The sequence below is a fragment of the Solanum pennellii genome, chromosome 4 (assembly GCF_001406875.1).
Source record: "Solanum pennellii chromosome 4, SPENNV200".
Lineage (NCBI taxonomy): Eukaryota > Viridiplantae > Streptophyta > Magnoliopsida > Solanales > Solanaceae > Solanum > Solanum pennellii.
The window spans coordinates 76,608,689-76,627,165 of NC_028640.1; the positions used below are offsets into that span (position 1 = coordinate 76,608,689).

General features: G+C 37.0%; 2 protein-coding genes across 3 annotated transcripts; one reads left to right on the forward strand and one right to left on the reverse strand.

The window, feature by feature from the left end:
* Positions 1 to 3,904: 3,904 nt before the first annotated feature.
* On the reverse strand, positions 3,905 to 4,678 carry LOC107017099. Its single transcript, XM_015217377.2, has one exon. It carries the CDS (start codon positions 4,483 to 4,485, stop codon positions 4,159 to 4,161), a length of 327 nt encoding a protein of 108 aa, XP_015072863.1. The 5' UTR covers positions 4,486 to 4,678; the 3' UTR covers positions 3,905 to 4,158.
* A 1,339-nt stretch (positions 4,679 to 6,017) lies between these two features.
* On the forward strand, positions 6,018 to 18,201 carry LOC107017836 (ubiquitin-like domain-containing protein CIP73). Of its 2 annotated transcripts, none has more exons than XM_015218110.2 (18): positions 6,018 to 6,233; positions 9,619 to 9,771; positions 10,092 to 10,209; positions 11,138 to 11,242; positions 11,355 to 11,479; positions 11,572 to 11,640; positions 11,894 to 12,043; positions 12,135 to 12,204; positions 12,282 to 12,436; positions 14,687 to 14,851; positions 14,934 to 15,005; positions 15,118 to 15,241; positions 15,382 to 15,537; positions 15,704 to 15,858; positions 15,943 to 16,092; positions 17,005 to 17,598; positions 17,681 to 17,836; positions 17,918 to 18,201. In XM_015218110.2, the coding sequence occupies exons 2-18, from the start codon at positions 9,643 to 9,645 to the stop codon at positions 17,978 to 17,980; spliced, it is 2,556 nt and encodes an 851-aa protein (XP_015073596.1). In that variant the 5' UTR covers positions 6,018 to 6,233; positions 9,619 to 9,642; the 3' UTR covers positions 17,981 to 18,201. The 2 variants fall into 2 exon arrangements, with proteins under 2 accessions (XP_015073596.1, XP_015073594.1); XM_015218108.2 differs by having other exon boundaries at positions 6,019 to 6,233; positions 15,364 to 15,537.
* Positions 18,202 to 18,477: the final 276 nt, after the last annotated feature.

Here is an 18,477-nt window from a genome sequence, read left to right on the forward strand (position 1 = left end):
CTTCACCGTTAAATATGACTGAATGGTAAAGTTAATTTATGAAAAATCATTTATTTTTTTATTAACTTAATCTATTTGATAAATTTGATTCAATTTATCTAAAAATCAGATTCATTTGAACTAGATAAATATATGAATTAAATTTTCATATATTTTTTGAATCGAAAGTCTATCAGAATAATATTTTTATCGATACCGTCGGGGTAGAATACAGAACAAAAATAAATAGATGATGAGTTTGTACAATGATTCAATTTGCAAACAGTGGACCATAGGGCATTGATTTTGTAGAGACTTTCAAGGTAAGGCAATATCCAAGAAACTTAACCATGTAAATGTATTATTAAAAAATAACAACTTTTGCAAATGCCACCAAATTTCATGTGCCATAATTGCAATCACCATTATATGAATTTTTAGCTTTGCTCTTATACAAACGGAAAATACACAAAGTTGTTTCAAAAAGTCAATCACAACTTTATTTTTAATAAACTATCAAGATATTGACTATCATAACGATGTAATTTCATTTTCATCCAATGGTGGATGCAATTTTTGTGTTATGAATTTAACTGAATCTAGTATATATATATTTTTTACTGAATATAGGTATCTATGTGAATATAACAAAAAAAATAATCAATAATATAAGATTTGAAACACGCAAGTAAAGCTAAAACCAAAAAAAATTATGAGTTAGACGCTAACATTTAAATCTTAGATTCGTCACTCACATAGACATAACTTTTTTTAGAAATACGTAATTAAAAGCTAAAACCAGAAAGATTAATGAGGCTTGGCAATAACAACTAAAAATAAAGAAGTTGAAACTTGAAAGAAATAAGTAAATACTTTGCTTTGCTGTAACGGCAAAGGTAGGAACTAGTAACAAAGATACACATTAATTAGTATTAGTCAAATGTTTTGATAGTACTAGGACCCAACTTGCCGCAATCAGTGGCCATGTTCGTGTCCTTGTCTACCAAACAATTAACATGCCAATGAAAATAAAAGAACTTTGGACTCATGCTTACACAGCCATTATTAACAAGAAATATTAATAATTTAATACGCAGTATAGTCCCATAAAATGGTGGGGTTCAAAGACGGCGTGTGAACAAACGTTATCAATACCTTTTTTCTGTAGAAGAGTTGTTTTCGATAGGCTCTGAGTTAAAGAAAATGCAAGAGTAACTAAGATCAACATCAAAATTGACATGTTGATGTTTGTGTGATGTAATAAAGTGTCTAAAAGATATCCTCATGGGACTAACCGACATAAGGCGCAAAGATCAACAACCTGGAGGGCATCTATAACTGAAGTTATTGAACACAGACGTTTTAACAAATTTCATGTGGTGTGGCTGTTATTGTATTAAAAGGTACATGAAAAAGAAAGGATTTATGGATAATGTTACAGCTTAAAAAGAACATTATACTACTAATTCCATGGGGTTTGATTTTACAACTGAATGACCCAAAAATTAACTGCATAGGGGTTAATACTACACTTTTGGTCTCAATGCCAAGAATTAACTGCATACTTTGAATAATGAATCTAATGTCTTGATTTTTTTCATGGGAATAATACCACATCATTTTTTCATGAGAAATTCTGGATTTTCATGCACAAATGCCAACTATACGCCCTCAAATGGTTCAGCCCATCAAAAGGCACAAGTGAATTAGATCTCTGCTAACTTCAGCCCATAAAAGGAAAAGAAGCCTTCAGACACTTGAACTATGTTTTAAACCAAGTATAACAATAACCAATAGGCTTTCAACAATGAAGGATACATCACCAATATATCATAGCAAATTGTAAAACCTAATCTCTCATAGTTCCTTACTCTCTTGCACCTACTCAAACAAGCAGAAACAACAAATTGCATGCGCCAAAAATAACAGCAATTTAACACCAACTAATGTACGGAAAGAAAATAGGCATTGCAGTAGTCATAACAGCTAGAAACACGTAGCCAGGAGCTTTATTACCTAAGGTCTTCATGATGGATGTATGAAACAAAAAAATGATGGACATAAACCATGGGCTCAGACTGGACAGTAAGCCCCAGTACTTCGGTAAGCTACTCAACCCTTTCTAGCCCCAGAGCAACAAAGAAAACTACCTCAAACACACAAACATTTCCATGAACTTCCTGCCCTCCTAAGTTGGATAAAAAGTCTGATTCTGTAACCATCTACCTACCTTGGCATGACATCTACCTCTGGGATGGACCTCCTGAATTAGCTTTATGAGTTGCTCCACTATTATTTGTTGTTGATGGAAGACTCTAATATTCCTTTGATCCTTTCCCTCCACAGATGGTAAATGGCAGCAGCAAGTAGCATCCTGTAAACTTCTCGACTACTTTTTTCCTTAGATATGATGTAGCCCATGATAGTTCAAAGTCCCACTCTCCAGGCACCAAAAATATTCCAAACCAGTAGAGAAGTTTCTTCCACACATGAGCAGATACTGAGCAAGCAAATAAGAGGTGAGAGTGGCTTCAACAGCCATAGTACACAAAGGGAAGCTATGATCCACAACCATCCCCCATTTTATCCCTGATGTATAATTTGTGCAAAGCAGTTAATCTCAAGATGAATATCCATATAGGTGAACTGATGTTGTTGCACACCAACCTTCTCCATTCAACCTTCTGAAAGTCCCCCCCGGAGCTTCAACTAAACCTGTTTGACTGAGAAACACTCCACCCCCTTTAATTCAGTCATGCTACCCCAGTTTCTCCCACATACAAAATCAAATGGGATTCATCATACCACTCTCCGACCAATTCAAAACTAATCTAGCCTCATGTTGGAAAGGTTTTGTGGCAATAGTTACCCAACTTTCGCGCTAAGCAAAAACTTGGATACAGGAGATTAATTTCCACCAAAACCAAAAGCATCAGTGTGCAAGAATCCTCAGCCAAAACAGATAGATAGGGAAGAGTCTGCATATCTAACTTATCCAATAGTGCATAATTTTGAAAATTGCATACCGAATTCAACATGGAAAGGGTGTTGATCTTACAACAAAACAATAATCATCAATTATGATGAGCCAGTTGATGTTGGGGGCATATAAAAAGAATAACGTATTCATGCAATAATTTTCTTTTCAAACAATGGTGGTTTTGGGTCAGCCGGATGCACACCTTAACTAATTCACTATGCACTTGCTACCTCCCACCACACTTACCAAGTACCTCAATCTGCCAAGACTTAGGCAGATGGGAAGAAGTCAGCTAGTGTCCTATATGTATCCCAATACCTCAACCAACCAAAAGCGCCATGGAATAGTACTATAAAAAAGATGATGATTACCGATTGAAATGATGTGGAAGGATATCCTAGTTGAACAACAAAAAGGATAGTCAACCTGATGATCGTTTCAGAAATGCTTCAATCATGCAAGATACTCCAACAAATAAAGGCTTTACCTTTTAGGTATATTATTAGAGTTTCTTCACTCAGCTGAACTATCACCTTGAATACATCAGAATATTACACCTTGTTGGCATCAAACCAACATTTATCCCCGTGAAAGTCTATGGAGAAGATGTTGTGATTCCAAGCATGCTACTTTTATCATTTCAAACGTTTCAATGATTTTTACTAGCATGGAGATTTTGTTGTTTGTATAAACTATAACGAGCTGTTTTATACTAGTTAGAGACTTGTAATATCTATATGGATGCCATATGATGTCTCGGGGAATCTCATCATTTAGAGAACTCCTAGTTTGCCTTTAAGTGGAACTTGACGGAGCTGAATGGATAGGAAGTGGGTGCATGGTTTGATTAGTCAAGTAACAGAACAAAAAGTTGGCATTCTGTAGATGCTACATAATTCATACATTCAATTTAATTTCCCCTGCTGTTGCAATCACCTAATAGAATTAGGCATAAGTGTTCCCTTTAGCAATTCTTTTGAACAATTCATACCATATAACAAAATTTCCAAAAGAAAAACAGTAAATTAAAAGACCTTAGAAGTGAAAAATTAAGATATCTGAAGATAAAAGGCTTCACGTTTAACACTCCAGGTCAAGATGAAGTCTCCAAAATCCCAAATTATAAAATCTATAAATTCTGCTAATATTGGACATATATATGAAATACAAACTCAGACAGAACAACAAACTCAACTGTTTCAGCTTTCATCACCAAAGAGGCGGCGAAGACGGGAAGCAAAGGCACCAGTGGGCTCACTAGCAGCTTCAGCAAGTAGGCTTTGCTTAATATGGTTCATTCGGTGAACGAGCCCTTCTTGTTCTTCCTTGAGCGCGGCGTTGTCCTCCTCGAGGTCGTTTATGCGGTACTTTTGCCCAAGCGATCTCATACTCAGAAGAAGAATTCCTGTCATGGCGAAGAATTGTAAAAAGCTATCTTTCCTCTTCATTGCGTTTGCAAAGAAACCTAACGATCTCTTAGATTTCTGATAAGCGGCGGAGCTCGATGGTGGTGCAGGGATAGCCATCACGGGAGGTTGACTTCGGCCGGTTTACAAATTCGACTCCGGTCCACCAAACGCCGCCGGTCTTCTGTGCTAGTACTTGTTATTGACTGTATTGGGATAACCCCAAGGTAAAGTTTTATGCCACTTCAGTCTCAAACTAGGAAAATAGTGTTAAAAATGGGGGGGAGGACTTTTTCTTTTGGCCCTCTTTTTGTATGCTAAACTATGAGCTTGTACACTTTTGGTACAAAATTCTTTATATTTAAATTTATTTACTTGTATAGTAAACACCAATTCAATCTAAACTGCGTAATGCATTATTAATTGGGAAAATAACAGAAATCTCACATTTAAGTTCTCTTATTACCATTATCCCCTATTAGTTTTACAAATATTCTTCTTAGGGCATATCCAACCCTACACTCAATCAAAAATATCAAGTTCACATTAATTTTTTTTTTGTTAACTGGTCCACTCCATTAGCTTCTTAGGGCATCTCTAACCCTACACTCTATTTTACTATTCAAATATAGAGTTCTCTATTTTTTCAGATAATCAACTCCAACTCAATTCTCTATTTTACTGTATAAACGATATTTATTTAAATAACACGTCAATGATTTTATTACAATTAATTTTGATTACTAAAGGGTCGTTTGGTACAGAAATTAATAACGTATGGATTAGTAGTGCAGAGATTAGTAATGTAGGGATTAGTAGTGCATAATGTAGGGTTTCCTTTCATTTTTATTTGGAAAATGATGTCATTGTTGTGTATATTTGATTCATTAATCAACTATTACATAATCAAGATTTCATCAACGACGAAATAAAAATTATTTTGTAACATTCAATGCCAACTCATATACTTTAGCTTTATATATATATGCAAGTTTATCGACATATATAGTTGTATAAAAGAATGTTATTTAGATTTGTTCGATGCATACAAGCTAGTCACAAAATTGCAATAATATATATGAATAAATAATAATATTATGTTATATATATAATAAAAAGAAAGCTTGACAATTCAATAACATTCTTTTTTTGTTCATATAATATTTTTAATTAATTTTTAGTACTAAAAAACAAAAATTTCAACGATTATTTAATTATAAATTTAATTTGTTGGATCAATAATATATTCAACGAATCAAAAATTCATTATTTAGTACTTAGTAATATATCTTTTATATGCTACTTATTTATTAAATAGTATCATATATGATTTTGAGATTTGATTTGCTTACGATATAATTTGATAAGTTTAAATTTATGTGTTTAATAAATTAACTAATTAGAAGTAATATTTTTTTTAAAATCTGAAGATTGAAATTCAATTATCATTTAACTCGAGCAAAACTAATACTGTGTTATATAGAATGAAATGATATATGATATATTTATCTTAAATTTCTCAAAACAAACATTATCTCGAATTAATTTTTAATATGTTTTTTTTTGTGAAAAGGAAACAGGCAAGAACATCAATGTGGACTTTAAAGTGGACTCGATTTGATTGTGGTGACCCGGATACCCATAAACCCATCTCCGTTTCAGCTGGAGCTCTGGTGGCGTCACGGCTACAAGCCGGATAAATAAATTCTAGATCCTTCTGGAATGTTATAACGAGCTGGCAAATATTAGATTCGACCCGATTTCCCCTCCGATTCACATTTCGTCATTCAGCTAAATCTCTGGCCAAAGTTGACACCACTCACTCTCCTTAGCTCCTTCCGATCTCAATCTCCGGTGAACTCCTGCGTGTAAGTTTCCGTCGTTATCTCTCCGTTAGAATCATGCTATGAATTTTAATCTGTTGAAAATCAATCGTAAATTAGGTTAAAAAGGTTTTTATGTAGTTTGATTCGTATGAATAGAATTATACATTTAATCCTCTCTTGTTTGCGTGATGTCTACAAAGTTTTGATGGTTATTAGTCAGTTTTGCCGCCAGTTTCCTCAACATTTTATCCAAGAAAATGAGGGGAAAAAGATTAAGATGTGATTCATATCAATCATCTTTCAGATTTTTGCTGAACTTTTCATTTTGATGAAGTAAGTAGATTCATTTAAAGGCATCAAGAAGATGCAAGCTTTACAAAGGATAGCTCAGTTAAGCTCATAACATTAAGGATCTGTAGCTTCTGTCGAAATCTTGCTAGTAGGTTTCCATTGTTTATCTCTCCGGCTGTTACGATTTTTAATCGTAAATTAGGTTAAAATGCTTTGTATAGTTTGATTCGTATGAATGTTCCAATCTCAATTTTGTGTATTCATTTCTTGCTGTTATTGCTTTACAAGCTAATGTAAGCTCTCGTTTGCGTGTTGTCTACAAAGGTTTGAATTTTGATGGTTACTAGTCGTCAGTTTCCTCAAATTTTTTTATCAAAGAAAATGAAAAAAGATAAAGATCAAGGCAATACAAATCTTGCCGAATTTAAAGCTTTGGCTGTTGTTGACCTTATGTGTAGTATCATTGAGGGTTAGAAGTTTGATTCCATTTTTGGATTTGAATTACTGAAATCTCGTGCTTTCATGTTTCCTTGACATATACAAAGTTTTGATGGTTACTAGTCAGTATTTGCGTCGGTTCCCTCAATATTTTATCCAAGAGAATGAGGGGAAAAAAAGATTGAGGCAATACATATCAATCATCTTTCAGTTTTTTGCTGAACTTCTCTTTTTTGATGAAGTAAGTAGAATCATTAAAGGCATCAAGAAGATGCAAGCTTTACAAGGATAGCTTAGTCGAGCTCACAAAAACAAGGATTTGTAGCTTCTTCCTAAACTATAGAGCTAAGAATGTCCAAGAAGAGTTCTAAATTATTTAAAGGGTCAATCTGGATCAGCTGAAAAGGCTAACTACACATCTGCTTCTCAAAAGTTTTCTAGAAGTTGAAATTCCATCAAAACATTGTTTGTTCCGTTTGTCCATAAACACCAAAAGAGAGCACCATGATCATCAGCCAAATAGTCTTGATGGCTTTGTCAACTTCCCAAGAACTCCAATTTTCAAGAGCATCCCTATTAGAGAAAGGCATGACCCATAAAACAGCAAAACTATTCCAAAGGTCTGATGCAATCGAGCAGTGCAGTAGCTAGTGGTGGACGCTTTCTGTGTGCTTGTGGCTGAAGTAGAATCAGATGGCAAGCTGGAATTTCTTTTTGGGGAGATTATTCTGTGTGACACTTTTTTTACTGAACTTAAAGCTCTAGCTTCTGTATGACCTTACGTGTAGTGTCACTGAGGATTAGAACTTTGATTCAACTTTTGGATTTGAGATACTGGAATTTCATATGTATTGCGACCTAGCCAATGGAAGCTGTATTCATATTTATCACTTGGTCTTAGGCTTGATTCTGGGAACTGCTGTCCCATCACCATTTAGATATTGCAATTCCTCATAGCAGATCACTTATAAGATCAACAGGGCAGGTTCCATGGACTAAAAGATATTGTAGGAGCTCATAACGGTCCATTTGTAGGTTAGGCTATCTAGCTTGTAAACCATTGTTTAGATATGTCAATAACTCATAAATGAAGCCCCAGCTGAGACATAAATGTTGAACATTTACTTATAAAAAGATAAAAGTTGAACATTTAGAGATCATATAGAAAGTATTATTTCAAATGATTGTATTATGAATTTACTTGTCTTTGTTAAAGATCCATTGTTTCGTCTCTTGAGAAGCAAGAAAAACAAGATTAAAGGAAACAAGCGCTAACAGTATTGAAAAGGAAAGCATAACTAAAGAAATTGCGTAATTTCTCTCTCAAAAAAAGAAATTGCCGGCCATGGTTATAAATTGCAAACTTAAGCTGTATGGGCACATCATATGGTGTACCCTAGTTTCCAAACACAATTGGCATGTTGGATAAGATTTCACTGTCTTATGACCTGAATAAATTAATGTTTAATATCTGCTGCTTTTTTCTTGACCTGTGAGAGTGAAAGTTGCGTTCAAGGGATTGCCTGGCCTTCACTGAAGTCCAAAACCAATTACAAATATGCTGACAGTTGAGCTGTAGAAAAGTGTGTATGAAGTTACAACAATCAGTATGTTCTCTTAAAAAGCTATTGGTAAATGCCAAGAGAATCCCCATCTTCTATGGGTTTGGTTGAACAACAAAGGTTGTGAAATGTGGAATGCAAAATGTGCCAAGTTTTATATTTAAGTGTAGAAGAGCAGATGTACAAGCCCATTATCCCCAAATTGCCCGGTCACAAAAAAAAATTAACAATAGAGTCTACAGACAATGCCACTATATTTATTTCATTAGTCCTTTGTTTGTGGTTCTGTGCAAATCTACATATTTACTTGCCACAACTATGCCAACATTAACTTGACATGAGTGAAACGAGGATGCATCTTAAAAATTCAAGTGTTGTCTGCAATCAAAGGCAGAGTGGAATTTTAGATTTGAATGGAAATAAAATTATTCTTTTTAAAACATAATAAATTTGAATGGAAATAAATCTTGCAGGAGGGAATGGGAGGGGGTGAGAGAAAAGTTGGTTAGTGGATTTTTCTTTTTTGACATGATCTCATGTAGGTTGAGGATTGATGTGCATCTCTGGTTTATGATTTTCCGGGCTTCAACGTTCCCTTGTTGCTGGTTTTACATCACTGATATTCTTACAGTACCTACAAAAAAAGATTTGGGCCTCACCTTGGTATTAAAGGATGTGCAAAACAATTCTTCTTTTCATTCATGATTTTGCCATCCTTGGTCATTTTTATATTATTCCAAATGGATTCGTTTCTAAATTGTTCGAGTTTTAGTTTATTTTGCTTCTTTTTTGAGGTGGGTGGGGGGTGAGGGTGAGGGTGCATATGGGAGGGTAAGGTTTTATTTTGCTGCTAATTATGCTTTGTTGAATATTCTATCTTTGCTGTTCATGAATCTATATGTGTGATTTGTGTATTGTTAACTTCTCAAAAAAAAAAGAAAAAAGAATGAATGATTTGCATATTGGTGGGTCTAGGCCTTCATTTAAAATATGTGGGTGGATGGTCGTTTTGGTTTTGCAGTTGCTCCTTAGTGATAGTTTGTCTCAACTATTTTGCATGGTGCTCTATAAATGCTTACCATCCATCAGAGTTTTCTCTTCAGGTAGTTGTTGTTTCATCAGAGTTTTCTCTGCAGGTAGTTGTTGTTTCTGAAGTCTTCATGGCTGATCAGCAAGCAGTTGAAGGGTCAAGTACAAGTAATGATTCTGGTGGAAGTTCTGAATCAACCGTGGTTCTCAACATCAAGACCTTAGATTCCCAGACGTATACTTTTAACGTGGATAAGAATGTAAATTTTGTTACTTACTCTGTTTCTGTTGTGGGTTATGCTGAAAAAGAGTATTTACTACCATGCTTATTCAGTTACATGCAGAGCTTTCTTAAATTTATGCTACTTCTGAAAAGTGATTTTTCCCCCTTTATGCTTGTTAGAAATAATATATTGAAACGTAGAGACCTTTTCTCGAATAAAAACTTATTGATATGAAGTTAAAATGTGGATTTTGGCACTTGGAATCTTTTATCAATCACGTGCACTGTACTTCTCTGATACATCTCTTATTTGGAACTCATTGTCTACTTTACTTCTCTACCATGTCTCAATCTCAGTTGCAAGTTTCAGCCTTGAAGGACAAACTAGCAAGTCAGATTGGTGTACCTGTTGAGCAGCAGAGACTAATTTTTAGGGGCAAGGTCTTGAAGGATAATCACCTTCTTTCTGAATATCGTATCCTATCAACTGAGGATTTCAAGTTCCCCCCTCATTTTGTGTCTGTAGTTCGAGCACTCTATGCTGGAAATATTTTCTTCTCTTTAAATTTGTTGGTCAGAGTTTTCTGTTAGATGTTTGTATATGTGCGTTTAGCTCCTTACATCTCTATTGAGGTAATTTCCAGGATTTTATCATTTCACATAAGCTTGTCCTACCTTTTCTGTTTCAAAACTGATAGCTGATTTTTAAATGCTTTGAAATTTTCTGAACTGATTCATTGAGGGTGAAGTACACTGGAGTTCATGAGAATATACAAGGTTTGAACATAATTTGAAGTAGTTTTTCTTTAAACTGAAAACCCCTTCAAGTGAGATTACACAACTGCCACAAACCTGAACTGGGTCATAGTTCGAAACTCAGTTGATAATGAGCTCTCCCTCTACTCTCCACTTAATAGGCTTATTGTCTGCGGAAGGCCTCAAACGCATGATGTATGCCTTATGTAGAAACCAAGAGTTGGGATGAATATAATGGAGAATCAGGTCTCTGTCTGCTTGGGATATTAATCTCCAGAGGGTAATACTTGTTGACTTTTGGTAATGCCACAAACCTAAATACCTCAAGATATCATATGCAACAAACCTAAATACCTCTAGATATCATATCTCGCTGATCCTTTACCCTGGTCATCTAGAAGGGTGTCCATGTTGGTTAGTAAGCTCAGTGAGTTGTTTCCAACTAACAAATTGATTGGTTTCTCACCTCTTAAGTCCTATCATGTCTATGATTAATTTTAGAGAGTTATCTTTGACCAGCACATTAGTTAATACTTCAATGTTTTGTTTATACAACTTCACATGATTAGATGTAATATTTTCGCAAAAAATGGAGCCTCTTTCATCTTCAACTTTTGGGTTTCTTGCCAAAGCTTAACTCTTTCCAGATGTGGAAAATGGGGACACACTACATTTAGTGCTGAGGCAGTCTCAATTGCAAGCTCCATCAGGTGGTAGCAGTGGCGAAGCTACTACTAACAATGTTAACAGAGGTAAAGGCTTCGTGATCTGAAATTTAGGCTCTCAGGTCATTTGGCTGATTTCTTAGTCAGAGGTGTAACAAACAAGAGGTAACGAACAATTTATTATCTTTGAGTATCACAGGACAAGAGCCTCAACCCACTGCTGGTGGCTCACGGAATCGTATCGGGCAGATTTCACACAGTGTTGTCCTTGGAACTTTTAATGTTGGAGATCCGGGGGAAGGACTTGTGCCTGATCTTAATCGGGTGGGTTGCATAGAAGTTGCAAGATTTTTTAATCACTGTTATTTGAGTTGATTTGGGAGAATCTTATAACAGAAAAAAATCCAACTTTATAGGTTATTGGGGCAGTTTTGAACACTGTAGGGATCGGGAACATGACCGGTGGACAGCTTCCTGGTGTGCAGGTTTTTTTCCCACCTTTTTATCTTATGTTTCGGATCTCTTAGGTTCACCTGCTACCTTTATATTTTACTGGAATTTCTCTCTATTGTGTCATTTGTGCGATGAGCCCTTTCAAGTTTCAAAGTCACAGGACTTTCACTTATATGGGACCTTTAATTTCACTTATGTTCACCTAGCAAGGTGCTGAGGAATTTCATTTACCATTGTTCATTGCTTCCTCCCTTATCTTTGCTTGGTGGGTTGGTTTGTGAACAGGCCAGCACTCCAGCTCCTCGCCCTCAAGGAAATGAGAGTTTAAGTCAGTCAGGAAGTCAGCAATCTGGGCAGGCATTTTCTGGTCAATCTTTGCCGCAAGTAGTGCAAATTCCTCTGGGGGCAGCAATAGCTGTTCCCTCAATTAATTTGGTAGAATGTCTTTCAGATATTATGCTTTTTCTGTCTCATGTTTTTCATGGCCATGTTTGATTCATTTATTTTTTTCTTTTTCATGTTGAAGCCCCTTTTGGATTCCTTGATCACGCTTTCTGAATTCATGGACGGGATGGAGCATGTATTCTCACAGAATGGTGGGGATTTTTATTGTTTTTGCTTTTTCTCTTCTGGTAAATGGATCTCTGAAAGACTTCGCATTCTCTTACCTCAGGTTACCCGCCGAACCAGTCACCTAATAATGCGGGAGATCCACCTGCAGTACAGTTGCCTACACATGATCGTGGCTTATCGAGTCCAGAAGTGTTGAGCCTTGCGCTGCGTCAGGCAGAGCGTCTTTTTGGTGGTCAAGTTATTGCAGCATTATCTGTATGTACCATGGCCATAATATCTCTTTTTTTGGTATTAAACTGTGAAACACTACCATTGAAATTAAATATTTGATACACCTAAAGAGCCTCTTGAGCCTTAATCATCTTCTAGGAAGGGGGTGTTAAGACAACTAGATCTCCAATCACAAGTAAAATAAACTAGTTACTTAAACCTTAAATCAAAATTTAACTCTATGAGCTCTCTTTGAACATTGTAACTATCCAATCCTCTCTCTGTCTCTTCTTGTATCTGTGGCAAAAGTACTATTAACAATTGTTTGCTTCAACAGCTTCCTCTTTCTTACTTGCCATGTGTAGTATATCATTGCTCCCCATATAGCAGAAATTGTTTGCAGTGCCTTCCTTTGATCCATAAAATGATCTCCTTTTTATGATTAAGGTTCTACCCCATTCCTCTTTCCTTTCCCTCTAGTATCTTCATGGTTCTAGTGTTACTGTTAAGAAATCAACTGGCAAGAAGTATCTTTGACTATCATTGATAGCAACATGTACTGTGTAATGGACATATTTTAGCTAATCTGGGCACACCGTATCTTGGCGAAGTGTCTAGCTTGAGCTTTTCAGTCTTGCAATTTTGCTCAGAGCTTGACCAGTTTTACTGGAGACCGCCTTTATTTTGTTAAAATCAAAGCCCTTAAAGGAAAATGACTATTTTTTGGCATAAAAGACCAGAGTTCAAAACCTTTAAATCTTTATCAACGAAAGAAGGAGGGGGGGGGGGGTTGGGATGAAGTGTAATATCTTTAATTCTAGCTTCCTCAACTGTATTACAATATACCTACATGTTATCATCCCCTTAATGATTTTCTTGAAATTGTGATTAGGAGTCCTAACACATTGGTATAGGAATCACTGAAGACAAATGACCCTTGAAGGGAAGGCCATAAATTACTATTTATCTGGTCTAATTACATGGTTTTAGATGGGAGGTGAAGGTTTGATTAGTTAAAATCACTTGGGAAGATGAAAAGAAATTACAGAGATGAGAAGATTGAGAGGAGCCTTTGTAGGGGGAGAGACGTAGAACCTGTTCCGAGGCAATCTCCTCTGTTTTGTCCATGTTGATATATTTCATTTAAGGAGGATATGTTCATTTAGGATAAGTTCTACAAGGCTCCAGAGAACGACCTTCCTGATGCTTGTGAATTTCCCTTTGATAAATCACAGGCCGAAGACTAGTTGTCAAGTTTTCACGAGGAACCCCTTAATATAACAGAGGGACAATAAGAAGAAGAGGGTATAGGTAGGTTAGAAGAGTGTTGCTGGTTTCCAGATCTTCGACTCTTTCTTATACAGAAGGGATATAGAAGGGTTGATCCTATCCATGCATATAAATGCAGGTATACAAACTTCCTCAGTTTTGGCAGGTTGAACACTGCTCAATATCTTCTGGCTGCCAAGCCTCACTCAAACTGCTTGCAAGTTGGCTAGCTCTTATATTCACACTGCGACCAAACTTGCATTGTATTTGCTTATTCTTGATGTGATAGTAAAATATCAGTCCTCTATGGTTTGATGGTATGGATCCATCTTCTCTGACCGTTCTTTTCATGGGAAAATGGAATTGCTATGCTCCGTCTGTGTTGGAGCACTTCTTGACAACATTCCGGAGCTTTGATGATACCATGTCTGGGCTCAGTAAGTGATTTACTTTGACATAGTGCGGGAATATATCATACAGTACTCAGGCATATCTTTAGAGAGAGGTACAGCAGCTTTCTTGTGCTCACCCCTTGCACAACTGTACAGCAGTATGATGTTCACCAGTCTTCCACTGCAACAGCATTCATGCACAGGGCCATATATATTGCTCTTATTCTTTATAACAACCAACTTGACGGCACAAAATAACGTTGGTCCACTTGCGACACCAAACAGTGAAATCTTATAGCATTAGATGCAATGCATGTGCATCCTTACTCCTGCATTGCTTAGGAGAGTTCCCTTACCTTCTGGCTCTGATGGACTCCCTACAGTTGCTTTATGTATCACTGATAAGATATCATAAATAATTATTGCTAAAGATATGGTTCCTAGAATTGATACATTATTCCCTTTCTGCTCTAACTCACTGATGATTGCCGAACTTTTTTTACTTTCTTTTGTTGTCAACTTGCTCTTATCAAGCCGTCCAAAAAGTCAGTTGTATGCCAATTCCTTCGGCAAAGTTGTTCCCTCTTTCTTTTTGTTTTTTGATTTTGTTTGTTAATCTTCTGCCACTTTGTAGCACTTTGCAGGGCGGTTGGAACAAGGAAGAGTCTCCAGTGATCCTGCACTAAGGGGACAGGTGCAGACAGAGTCTGTGCTAATTGGTCAAGTTATGCAACATTTAGGTGCCCTTCTATTAGAGCTTGGAAGGACGATATTGACTCTCAGAATGGGACAATCACCTGTATGACTTTTCCCTTCTCTTATTGGTGTTTAAGCATTTTCTATTAGTGTTTCTCATACAATTATTAAGCTGATATTTGCAGGCTGAATCTTCAGTAAATGCTGGTCCTGCTGTTTACATATCTTCCACCGGGCCGAACCCCATAATGGTTCAGGTTTGTTTGACAGATAAAAGTAGAGGGACTAGGCTAGGATTGCAATCTGAAAAATAGGTAGATGCTAGCTCCTTCTTTTTTTCTCATGACTTGTTGCTCTTCCTTGATGTAGCCTTTCCCCCTTCAAACCAGTTCACTCTTCGGTAACTCAGCTGCTGTTCCACCTAACCCTGGTACCTTTGGCGCTCTTGGCGTTGGTAATGCCCCAAGGCATGTTAATATTCATATACATGCAGGTACGAAAAATATGCTAGTACATTATTCTGTATTTCGCTTATTGTTTTTCCTTATTTTCTCGTGGAGCATTGCAATAATTGGGAAGTAATGTAGTAACCTTTCTAACAATGGGTGCTTTTAGCGCCTATTACTTCTGCAGTTGGTGCTAGGGCGGCCAATGGAGATGGAGCACACGGTGAACGTGGTAATGGAACTGATTCTGGCCAAACAAGGGTTCTGCCTGTTGGAAATATAATGGCTACAGCTGTGGCACCAAGGCCTGCTGTTATCTCAGTCTCTAGTATGCCACAGCCTGGTATAGCGCCACAGATTTATGTCCTAAAATAATCTATTATCATATCTAAACTTTTTGCAGACTGAGAGCTTCTTGTTAACACGTGTAACGTCTGTACTTTTTAATTGGCTGATGATGATACAATACGGCGATATACTTTCTGAAGTGCTTTTTCTGTATCATGAAGGCCAATCAGATGGCCCAAGTGGCCAAGAGCGCTCTACTGCGTCTGGTGCTGAGAATGATACTGTTAGCACTCAACTAGATGAGACATCTGCAAGTGGGATGACTGTGCCTGAGCCTCTACCAGCACACAGTGTTCCCGGAAGAGAGGATAAAATGGTCAGTGCCAATAAAATGATTCCATGACCTATCTTTTTACCTCTAGTTTGACATTCTAGACCTAATTAAACTTGTAAATGCCAGAGTGTAGGTCAATCAAGCGAAATGTCTCATAGTAAGCCAGAAGCTTCAGTCAGTGTAGGAAGAGCTCAAAGGTCTAGTCAGGAGTTAGGTAGTCCTGATGAATCCTCATCTGTGCCCCTTGGATTAGGGCTCGGAGGTTTGCAGCCTAAGGTAAGCAAGCTGTTTTGATGCTGCTTCCCAGATATATCTTTGATTGTTAGATTTGCTGAAAGATGGAGTGGTAATAGAGTACCTTCCTTTTTTATTTCCAAATGTAGTGGGATTTTTAGAAGGACATGTGATAAGGAGTCATTTTCTGTTGGTACTAAATGAAATGATTTTGTCTGTGACATGTGATAAGGAGTCATTTTCTGTTGGTACTAAATGAAATGATTTTGTCTGCTGAGTTTTCTAGTGTTCATGTACCATTAAATGGTAGGTCAAATTTTACTGTTTTACTTTCTTGAGTGCTCAATTTGTTTTTGTCCTTTTGTCTTGCCAATTGCTCATTCACCTTGCATTAGCATTCCCGCCCCTAAAGAGATTTTGGAAGTTGAATTTTATAAGTAGTAATAAATAAGCTCCCCCTCCCTACGAGACTTATAGTCTAATGGTAAGAGCGCAGCATATAATGTGTGGGTTTAAGCGCACATAACATGTTTGACAATAGCCTGGTAATTAAGCGGAGAAGGGTAGAGGGATATGCCCTTTCATTGAGTTTCAAACAGTACACTAATGGCCCTTGGGATTTCTCAGGGTTAGGTCAGTGAGTTTTAATTTCTTCTGCTGCCTTGTTTATCTTTTTCTTAACAGTGTCGAAAGAAATTGAGAGCTGGTTACTGCCCTTGTAATGATTTTTCCCTAAATCCTAAGCTACTATGTTGAATTAGTGTCTATGGTGGTTTGTCAGTTTGGTGCAATGTTATTGTTGATCTCATAACTGAAGAAAAAGTCAGATTTGTGAATGTTCCTTGGAATTGTTTTAACCTTTCACGTAGTGAACTTTCTGTTCCTTGTACTGCTTTTCCAACTTTTGGTCCTGGACTTGACATTCTTATTTCTATTGGTGGATCTGCAAATTAGAAACGAACTAAGCAATCTGTAGCTCATGGAATTAATGCTGATGGTTCAAGTAGCAGCAATCCAAATGAACTACCTCAAAGAGATGAGCGTCAATTTTTGCAGTCTCTTGCAGCGCTTGCAGCCAGGGGAAATGAGCCTGCTATGCCTTCAATGACACACTCAGATAGGGGAGTTATGGGGACTATTGGCTCGGGAAACCGAAATGTTGATGGCCAGTCAGAGATAGCAGATGCAATGTCTAGTGTCCTTCAGAGTCCTGCTTTAAATGGTTTGTTGAGTGGGGTTTCACAACAAACTGGGGCTGGCTCTCCGGATCTCTTGAGGAATATGATGCAGCAATTCACTCAAAGTCCAGCAATGATGAACACTGTTAGTCAGATTGCGCAGCAGATTGACACCCAGGATCTTGGAAGCATGTTTTCCGGGCAAGGTGGTGGTATGGACTTGTCTAGGATGTTTCAGCAAATGATGCCAATTGTGTCTCAAGCTCTTGGTGGCATCTCAGGTGTGCCTCAACAAATTCCTAATATTGCACAGAGGCTTGGTGAGAACACCGCAGTAAGAGGGGCAACACCAACCACTGAAAACGTTCAGGTTTGTTCCTGTTAGCTATTTATTTTGTTAGAATGATGTATTTACAAATTTAAGTTTTATGTATCAATTGCAATCTTTTCAGATTGATCTTCATGAGGTTGCCCAAGAAATCGAGAACAATAGTCCACCTGTAGAGATTCTTCGTTCTTTGGTTCAAAGTACAGAATCTTTGCATCACCATGGAAGTAGCGATCAAAGTCTGGCTGATGAACTATCCAGTGAAGAGAACCTAGCCGACGTGAGTAGCTGGATTTGTGATTTGAGTTTGGTGTTTGTTAAGGGCATGCATGGGTCTTATGTTTCATTCTCATTCCTGCAGGAATTCATGCAGATGCTGCGTAATGATGTTTCTCAGCGATTCAAGGATAAAGAGGGCAAATAGGGAATATACTTAATTTTTCTTCTCATTTTCTGATATTGTTTCTAAAGAATGTCATCATTTTGGGTTCTCGAGTAGACAGACAGACAGCTGATGTAGGGGGGAAACCATTATTATACTATTCCCGTGTGTATATATACATACCTATGGAATAGTTAATCCAGTGGATGGGAACTGTATTTTCTATGTTTAATCAAAACAATGGTACCATTTTATTCTATCAATGTGTGTTTCTATAACAACAAAACCACTCTAATCCTTCAAGTGGGTATGCGGAGCGTGTATTCAAACCTTACTCCTACGGTAGAGATGTGGGTAATGTTTGATGCATGATTGGTTCTCTCCTCCATCACTAAGCAATTCAAGTGAGTATCTGTAGTACCCAATTGGTGGTGTACAACAACGTATTTATTTAGTGTAATTCCTCTTGAACCTCAATCTCACTCCGCCAACACCTGAAACTGATATAAACTGTATTCAATATCTGGCCTCTGATCTTT